The sequence below is a fragment of the Nicotiana tabacum genome, chromosome 12, assembly GCF_000715075.1.
Source record: "Nicotiana tabacum cultivar K326 chromosome 12, ASM71507v2, whole genome shotgun sequence".
In the NCBI taxonomy this organism is placed as follows: Eukaryota; Viridiplantae; Streptophyta; class Magnoliopsida; order Solanales; family Solanaceae; genus Nicotiana; species Nicotiana tabacum.
The window spans coordinates 35,139,818-35,149,900 of NC_134091.1; the positions used below are offsets into that span (position 1 = coordinate 35,139,818).

A 10,083-nucleotide genomic window follows, 5' to 3' on the forward strand; every position below is an offset into this window, starting at 1 on the left:
GGTCGCGGATGCGGCCTGGAGCGAGAAGAGCAAAGGTCGCAGGTGAGAAGCATTTTTCCGCACCTGCGTGAGCATAGAAGCGTAAGCTCTTCCGCAGGTGCGAGGGTAGTGGTCTGGGCATCATAGAAGCGAGAATTTACTCGCAAAAGCGAGCTCGCAGGTGCGACTAAAATGTCCGCAGGTGCGAAACTGGGCAGAAACATAAGGATTGAACTTGGTCATTTTTGGCATTTCATTTTGGAATTTTTCGAGCTCGGATTTGGGCGATTCTGGAGGGATTCCTCACAAGCTTGGTTGGGATAAGTGTTCTATATCCTAAAGTGATTATATTTCATGAATCTATGATTATATTCATCGTTTAATTTGGATTTAAATGGAAGAAATCAAGATTTTTACAAAATCTTCCAAAAACGAAAATTTAAGATTTGGAGGTCGAGTTATTATTGGAATCCGATAAAATTGGCATGGTTGAACTCGTATCGAAATGGGTGTTCGTATTTCATGAAAATTATGTCAGGTTCCGAGGGGCGGGTCCCGCATTGACTGTTTTGGAATAAAATTTTAAGTCGACATATTATTATCCGGAATTATTTCCGATAAATTTTAATGAAGTTATACAATTAATTTGGATAGATTTGAGCTGTCCGGAGGTCAACTCAAGAAAGAAGGCGATTTTGGAATATCAGCATAACTTCAAAGAGGTAAGTGTCTTGCTTAACCTCGAGTGGGGGAATTACCCCTTAGGCATTGAGTCTTATGTGCCATTTGTGAAATGCGAAAAGCTGTGTACGCGAGGTGACGAGTACGTACTCGGGCTTATACGTGCAAAATTCATTGAAATAAAGTCTTAGGCATTATTGCGTAGTAAATTGGGAAATTATGAAAAATTATTAAATCATCTGTTTGCCATGCCTAAATCCTTGTTGTTTAATTTGTTTTTATATGATAATTCGATGTAATTGTTACTTGAAATATTTATGAAATTTCGTGAGTATTGTTGGTTTAATATTTATTGGAAATTAATTCCAATATGAATCTTCTTATGCAAATAATTAATTTAAGCGAGCTTAAGAATAAATGTTAATATAATTATCTAAATTTGCATTAATGAAGGTTTTGCTTTATGCTGAGTAATTTCTATCTCTATTGATTATTTTTGGGTGTTATATACATTGTGTGGAGCCTTGGGCTATTTGTTGTGAAATTAATTGATTTTATTATATCTTTAACATTTGGTTATGGCCATTGGAAAAATTGTGATTTGAATTGATTTTATTATATTGTCGTGTTAATTTCCCGTGTAAATTGTTGTGTTGTGTGAGTTACTATTTTCGGGAGATAAGAGTGGCATTTCACCGTTGATATTATGTGGGTATAAGGGTGGCATTTCACTGTTGTTGTGTTTGTTGGAATATTGTCTGGGCAGAGCGATACGGGTGGCAATAGGAGTGATAAGGGTGGCTATTGATATTGTCTGGGCGGAGCGATAAGGGTGGCTATAGGAGTGATAAGGGAGGCAATATGAGCGATAAGGGTGGCTATTGTCAGGGACGATATGCGATGATGTGGGGTTGTGGTGTTGATGATTTTTATGTGATGTTATAATTTTTCTTGTGTTTATTTTTATGCCTTGTGCAATTGGTCTTGTTGATAGTAAATTGATAACAATTTGTTTTATGTTGAAATTGAGAATCTGTGGCTATTGCCAGGCGGATTATAAATTGAAATGTGGGCACGAGATGCCGTGAGTAAATAATGATGATATTGGACACGTGAATTATCCGTGCAGTTGTGAGATGAAATGAGGGCACGAGGTGCCGGGGAAATATGATGATTTAATTATGGGCACTAGGTGCCGTGAAAATATGAAAATGGGCTGAGACCCGCGTTTACAAAAAATATGAAAATGGGTTGAGACCCGTATTTTTATGAATATGAAATGAGGTGTCACATGGTGACTTTTTAATTGAAAGAATTATATTCAAAATATTTATTTGGAAGGATTCTTACTTAAAAAGTATTATATGAAAGAATTGTATTTGAAAGATATTTATTTGAGGAAATTATATTTGAAAAGATTTATTGAAAGAATTATATTCAAAATATTTATTTGGAAGGATTTTACTTAGAAAGTATTATATGAAAGAATTGTATTTGAAAGATATTTATTTGAGGAATTATATTTGAAAAATAATTATTTGAGAAAATTATATTTGAAAGAGAGCTATCTGGAAGAATTATATATAAAAGACATTTATTTGAAGGACTTGATTTAATTGGGTGTAATTGTACATATTAATTGTTGAGCGATATTAGTGGTATTCTTGTTGTCTGCTGTGCATATCACTGGTTGTTTCATGTGGCCCTATTGTTATTGTTTCCTATTATTTTATATATTATATTGTACAAGTTATTGGACTAGTGAGTGTCTTGACTGTACCTCGTCTCTACTCCATTAAGGTTAGTCTTGATACTTACTGAGTACCGACCGTGGCGTACTCATACTACACTTCTACACATTTTTGTGCAGAACCATGTATTGAAGATAACGGACTTGAGCAGAGTTAAAGCGGGATCGTAAGGATTCAAGGTAGAGCTGCTTGGTCGTCGCAGTCCCTTGGAGTCTTTTCATTTCATTGTACTATTAACTTGTAATCAAACAGTATTGTATATTCAGTCCTCGTGATCATTCTATGTATTCAGTTAGAGTTCGTGACTCAGTACTACCAGTCTTGGGAGGTTGTATACTGTAATTATTTCCGCTATTACTTTCAGTCCGCTGTTAGTCTTGGGAGGTTGTATACCTCGATGGCTTCAAAATGTAATAGAAATCGTCTTACCTAGTCTTAGAGACTAGGTGCCATCACGACGCCTGTGGTGGGATTTTGGGTTGAGATATTTCCCTTTTGAGAATTTTCAGGCCTACTCTCCATTTTAAGTTCCCCAATTGTTTCCTTCAAGTCCACTACCACCACTAATAGGTCATCTCTCTCATGCTCAATGTTAGAAACCCTCTCAGTTAAGGTTTCTTTTTCTTTTCTGACACACTCAATGGTCTCTTTTAGGTCTACCATAACGACCATTATATCATCTCTTTCATGTTCTATATTTGCAATTTTTTCATCTAAGGCATCTTTCTCTTTCTTCAGATTCTCAATTGTTTCCTTTAAATCAGCAACAACGATTACTAATTCATCTCTGATTTGTTCTGCTTCTCCTAACTCCACAATTAAAGCATCTTTATCATTTATAAGATTGTGATAAGCATCAATTAACACATTTTCCAAAGACATGAGTTTTTTAGGTGAATAAGATTTCAGATTTCTCTGAACATCCAGAAAATTTACCTCATCATCGTCGTCATCATCATCATCATCATCATCATCAGACTGAGCCATCAAGGCAAAGATTGAGTCGTACTCAGTTGCTTCACTTTCCACTGCCATCATTAAACTATCACAATGATCATCTTCTTCTTCAGATTCGCTGGAGGAGTCTCCCCATGCAGCAAGAGCTTGCTTTACAATATTGACAACGACATTCTTTCTCTTGAAGCGTTTATCAGGAACCGGGTTCCTCTTGGCTGCTTTATCAAAGTTGTTTTTGTACTGATCTTGCTTTAGGATAGGGCACTTCTTGATGAAGTGTCCTGGCTTGCCGCATTTATGATAGAGGTCATAATTTTTTGGCTTGCTAGAACTTCCCCTTTTTGGAATGCCTCCATTCCTGCGAACCATCTTCTGGAATCTTCTTGTCAAGTAAGCCATATCACCATCCTCACCGCTTGAATCATTGCTGTCTGTCTTGAGGACCAGGTTCTTCTCCCTTTTGGGTTCTCTTCTTTCATTGTCCTTCTTTTTCATTTCATATGTTTTCAGATTGCCAACAAGTTCATCTATGGTTAGTGTCTGCAAGTCCTTCGCCTCTGTAATGGCGTTCACTTTGCTTTCCCAAGAACTGGGCAGTACACTAAGGATTTTCTTGACAAACTTGTTTCTTGGAATAGTTTCACCAAGAGAGTGAAGCTCATTAATGATGGATGTGAAGCGAGTATGCAATTCTTGGATGGATTCATCATCTTTCATCCTGAAGAGCTCGTATTCAATTATGAGCATGTCGATCTTGGATTGCTTAACCCGTGTTGTTCCTTTGTGAGCTGTATGAAGAGCCTCCCAGATTTCTTTTGCTGATTGGCATGCCGATATCCTGTTATATTCATCAAGACCAATGCTACAAACAAGAATTTGCTTTGCATGAAAGTTCTTTTCTATGGCCTTTCGATCAGCGTCATTGAATTCCTTCCTCGTCTTGGGAATGGATACAGCTGGGTCGCCAAGATTCTTGGTGGGAACAAAGGGTCCGTCATAGATAACATCACATAGCTCTGAATCTTCAGCCATGATGAAGTCATGCATCCTAGTCTTCCACCATCCATAGTACTGGCCATTGAACCTTGGTGGCCTGTAGGTAGACTGACCTTCTTCAAAGTTTGGTGGAGCAGCCATGATGATTCTTTCTAGGTGTTAGGCTGATAGAAAGAACCTGCTCTGATACCAATTAATAGAATTTAAAGGCCTACCAAACTATATAGAGAACTAGGTTCTCTATAAGTTCTCACAGAAATCACGCACACTGCAGTAAGTAAATGACAGGAGGAATTTTACGTGGAAAATTTCTATCTCAACGGGATTAAAAACCACGACCTACCCTTATAGGATTTCAACTTCACTACTGAGCAACTTTCAGATTACAACCTATGTAACCTAGGAATTAACCTCTTAATCCATGACTAACTTGTAACACTCTATTACAAGCCACTTTGTAATAACTCTATTACAAAGACTTTACAACTTGACTAACTCTAGCCAAGACACAAACACAAGGGTTTATGATTTACAAAGAGTTTCCTACGCAATGCTTCTAAACAAGCTAAATAGGAATTACAATTGAGAACTTTAACAAAGTTACAATTCAACTAAGGACATATAATCACTTGATATGGGAACTGGTCCTTAGCCGTATTGTTCTTTGTTCTTGATGCACTTGAGAATTTTTGACTGGAGGCTTAATCACTATTGGAGTGCTTGAGTAAATTCTCTATGTAATGTTTTGTCATTGGTTTAATGTTAATATAATATTGATGAGCTCACTTGAATGATATAAGCAACTTGGGTATAAGGTCCTTCCCAATGGAGGTGGCTGCTTCACTGTGCTGTACTGTTGCGTGTGCCGTCAATCACTTTCCAGCTGTTGGAGAGTTGACTTGGTACAATCACCAGGGGAACTGAAGACCATCTGTTCCCCTTATCGATTCTTTAACTTCTTATGTACTGACGAACATCTCCGGCTTAAGTCTAGTTGTTTACATGCACTTGGGAATGTAAACCAATGTGGATGAGGTACCTCATCTGGTTCTTGACATTAAGTTTGTTAGATCATCAAAACTTAAAACAAAGGTACTTATAACCTATCACTAACCATTCAAGACACTTTTCATCTTCTTTCCAAAGATTTGATCCTAAGTCCTCCTAATTCTTGTCGTCAACATGTTTCACAAGCAAATGCAATGGTCCAATTGCATACACCGGAGGAAGAAAGTGTTTGAAGTGATTCAAGAACTTCCTTCTCTAATGACTCAAATGTATTGATAATAATAGCTGAAGCATATTTTCGATCTCTCTTTTTTCGATTAGAGAACTTCCTTCTCTAGATTTGTAGTTCTTATGAAATTAGGAAGATCCCTCAAACGTATGTCTTTCAGGCCTGATATCCAATCCAAAGTCATCTCCAAGTATTTGTCAAGTAACTTTTATCTAGAATTCTCAAGAAGAAGAAGAAGAAGAAGATTTAACAAAAACGATACTTCAAAAGAGGGGAAGAAAAAAAAACTTAAGCTGAACATTTTAAAACATGGGAAATTAAAGCACGTATATATATATATATATGTACCTTTAAATGGAGTGTATCCTTTTTCACGAAGGTTGCAGTAATGCATATAACCTAAAGAACCACAAGCAGCGAAGATCCAGAAGAAAACTTGAGGGGTGCCCAATTCTTGTGCAGCAGCGAGTGTGAAGCTTGTGACACCATCCAAAATGATGCATAAGACTGTTGGAACAGAGGAAGTATTATTAAGCATCATATGGTGGGAGGCCATCGGGAATGGTCTCGAAGCGGAAAGATGGCAAGTTCTTGAGGCTATCGGGGCCTCGGGACTTAAGAAGGCATCTATGGTTGTATTCGGTGTTGACAAATGTTATATGAAAGCCTTTGTGATGCAGGATTTTGGCTAACTTTAACATGGGATTTATGTGACTTTGGCAAGGATATGGTATATAAACTGCATGAAGCTTATCAAGTTCAGCACTAGTGAAGCCATTCTTTCTTTATTTCTCTCGATTCGCTCAAACTGAAACGAACGATATGTATTATTTTAGCAAGAGGAAGAATATGCAGAAACTTATAGATAATTTATGAAGGAGTACGTAAGAGAATGCAACATGTAAGAATTCAGAAGCCGATGGAAAAGGACAAGAAAGCTTGAAAATGGAATGCGACAATATATTTTATTTCCACGTCCAGATTAGTTTATCCCATCTCACAAGTCATATGTCACTTGCTGAGGTGATTCATGCAACTAGACAAATTTGTTGGAAGGTGGAGTTAATTGTTTTTCTTCAAATACGTAACAAATTAGCAAATATGTATAAAGTAAATGACTTACAGAGAGCAATACACACATATATTTATATGCGTGAGTGTTTAATATCAAGGTCTAATTACTTGGTCACCTAAAAGAATAAACATAGAGATCAAACTTATAAAAAGAAAGATACCCCTGTATAAGAAATAAAAATATAAGTGAAATCGGGTCTAACACTAATCACTAATGGAAAATTTTGTTCTACTATCAGTTTGATCTGTATGTTTGGTTAAGGCTCACACATATAAAAAGATATTGGAGGAAACATCTCATACAGTCACACATTTTTCTTTTCAAAATAAATTACTTGTTATTTGGATGGTTTGGACTGCTGTCTATCCCATGGGCATTATCTCCTACTTATCTTGATAGTTTCAGCAAAATTTGGAAGTTTTTGAAAGTGAGAAACTTTTTCTGCAGCTAATGACTAAAGCATTTTGTAGTGTACCACCCAAATGAAGTCAAAGTGCTGACTCATAGTGTGAAACTGATAAAAATAAGCACGATGTTGCTATTTATGACGGCTACATGCAGTAAGTTGCTTGTCAACGAAAAATGGATAAAAAAGATGACGAATAGTTCAATAGAAATACGGCAAGTAGATGTTAAATTCATGTTAGTAATAGTGAAAGTGAGAATCATGATTTAGAGTTGTGGTGACGTGGTACATAATTAGTCCGTTCCGTGCATACTGTCTCAGATATCAAGTTTATGAATACTCTTGTTCCCTCTCCTTCTTATGAGAAGTATGGGGGAGTACTTCTATATATATATTTTCAGTTAGCATATTCAGGATACAACAACAACAACCCAGTATAATCCCACTAGTGAGGTCTGGAGAGAGTAGTGTGTACGCAAACCTTACCCCTACCCTGAGATAGAGAGGTTGTTTGCGATAGACCTCGGCTCTCTCCCTCCAAAAACTCCACACTTTGCTCTTGGGGTGACTCGAACTCACAACCTCTTGGTTAGAAATGGGAGGTGCTCACCACTATAGCAACCCACTCTTGTCAGTTAGCATTTTCAGGATAGGTGAGAAATTTTGCAAGGCACAGTAGCCTGTGGAGACCAAAAGACTTTGAGAATGCAAGTAAGAACTTTTATTAATCATACATTATATTGAAAGAAGGGAAACAAGTACTTAGAAAATCTGATAGGATCTCAACAAAGGAAGAAGATGAAATCAAACAGCAATCGATTAGTACTATGGCCTAATGTTTGGAGCAAAGGACAGTTTTGTTGACCATTTTGTATATGTTCACATAAGATGATCCTTCTGGTTTTTGAGCAGCTTCCTCAGCCAATTTCTTCCATTCCAATGCCTTTTTCTTCATCTCTTTGCCTTTTTCCCCTGTCATTAACTCTTTTACAAGGCTTTCAACTTCGTCCCTCTTCATATTATTGTCAATCTCCATTCCTATTCCCCATTGCCTACAACAAAAATTGGCACTTCACTGCCAATACTTTCGAGTGTCGAATTCCATCCACCGTGAGTGAAGAAACCTCCAACCGCTCTTGTGGGCACCAACTTGCTAACACCCCTCTTTCTTTAATTTCTTCCAGGAATTTAGGTGGAAGAACTGCTTTTTCGCCTGATACAATATCAGGCCTAAGTATCCATAAAAAATCCAGCTGGCTATTGGCAAGTCCCCATGCGAATTCAATAAGTTGGCCCGGAGTCATAAGAGTGATGCTTCCAAAATTGACATAAACAACAGAATTTAGTTTCTTGGAATCAAGCCACATTAGAGGCCTGTTTTCTTCTTTCCAAAGATTTGATCTTAGGTCCTCCAAGGTCTTGTCATCGACATGTTTCATAAGAAGGTGCAACGACCCAATGGCATAAACCGGTAAAAGAAGGCTCTGAAGTGATTCAAGAACTTCTCTCTCTAATCTCTCAAATGTACTGAACAATAGCAGAAGCCAGTTTGCTTCTCTCAGTTTCTTGGATAAGAAATTTGACCATGTATTCATCTCGATTTGTAGTCTTAATTGAAAGTACAAGAGGGGATGAATTACAGCTAATTTAAAAATTTAGTCGACTTAGAAGAGACTTAGTCGACACCACCAATGATTTTCAGCAATAATGTTTTATAAACTTGACACAACTCTTGTTTTTCTTCCTAACACTTCCTATCTTTTGAGATACTAGTAAACTTAGGAATACAGTGTTTGTGCTAAGAACTAGGAAGACATAGAAAACAATGATAAGTTGCGTAGTTGAATTCATGAGTCTGCCAGTCGTCTTATACGAGAGTCTTGAGTAGCCGTTTCATATTGACCCTTGATTGAGACACAAAATATTCTAAGAGTTTTGACCTAAGGGGTGCCTCCGAATCCTGCTCAAGAGATGGGCTGGGGTCACGACCCAAAATTCGACTAGTCGTGATCGCACCTAACCCAACCCGCTAGGTAAGCCAGTTAACCACTAACCAATTCTAATAACAATTTATGAAGTAATTAAGTAATGAAAAGTCTTAGTCTTATACATTCCCCAAGAACTGGTAGTACAAATCATGAACTTCTAAGAATAGAATTTACAAAGCTGATATGAAGTAAATACATCTTCTGTTTGAAAAGTACATAAACAAAGTTTTTATAAATCTAAGGCTACCATGAACAAGAGGCAGCTACAATAGGAACGCAGGTACATCTTCAAATCCGGCAACCATCGAGCACAACAACAACAACATCCAATATCTGCACGCAATGTCCAGAAGTGTAGTATCAGTACAACCGACCTCATGTACTGAGTAAGTAACAAACCTAACCTTAGGTTGGAAGCAGTGACGAGCTAGAATATAGGTCGGGTCCAACACCAATAACCAATAGCAGTTCATAACAACGTAGGGCATATAAATAAGAAAGCAATTTGAAATAAAATGCTCAACCTTATCACAATTTCCCAAAAATAGTTCCGCTTTTCAAGAATAATAGTGAAAACCCAAATCCTTTACCAAAATCGACGAAAAGTATGAGATAGTTTGAAAACTGTAATTTTTTCCAAAAATCCTTTCCAAAAATAAGTAAGATGTTTCATTTTCTTTCCAGATAGCAAGTGTGAAATACCTCTCTATGCTCACATATCAATGTGTGTAAAAGTCATAAATGACGTGATACCGCACAGAATGAGGAAAAAAGCGTCTCTATGTATGTATGTCATATGTGCATGCCAATGCCATATATCTCAGAGATGAATCATGTACTCACACTCTCAGAGTACTCAATCTCACTGTCTCACACTTTTCACTCATCATGCTCAACCACTCGGTACTGTATATGGCCCATACGGCCTAGGGAAGATCCATCCTGGAATACATACATCACAGAACATCAGTCACTCAGTACCGAGGAAGGCCAATCCGGCCCCATGGAGAAGA

The 10,083-nt window shown here is 37.3% G+C and overlaps 1 protein-coding gene and 1 pseudogene across 2 annotated transcripts; both read right to left on the reverse strand.

Annotated features, from left to right (window-relative positions):
• Positions 1-2,152: 2,152 nt before the first annotated feature.
• LOC142166839 (uncharacterized) lies at positions 2,153-6,523 on the reverse strand. Of its 2 annotated transcripts, none has more exons than XM_075226345.1 (2): positions 5,950-6,523; positions 2,153-5,813 (listed from the first exon to the last, which is right to left on the reverse strand). In XM_075226345.1, the coding sequence occupies exon 2, from the start codon at positions 4,503-4,505 to the stop codon at positions 2,847-2,849; it is 1,659 nt and encodes a 552-aa protein (XP_075082446.1). In that variant the 5' UTR covers positions 4,506-5,813; positions 5,950-6,523; the 3' UTR covers positions 2,153-2,846. The 2 variants fall into 2 exon arrangements, with proteins under 2 accessions (XP_075082446.1, XP_075082445.1); XM_075226344.1 differs by having other exon boundaries at positions 2,153-5,821.
• Positions 6,524-7,464: 941 nt separating this feature from the next.
• Positions 7,465-10,083, reverse strand: part of LOC107826113 (7-deoxyloganetin glucosyltransferase-like) — a 58,457-nt pseudogene continuing 55,838 nt past the window's right edge.

What these genes read in the sequence shown, in the direction of transcription:
- LOC142166839 (XM_075226345.1), bottom strand. Translation starts at nt 4,505, where the DNA reads ATGGCTGCTCCACCAAACTTTGAAGAAGGTCAGTCTACCTACAGGCCA.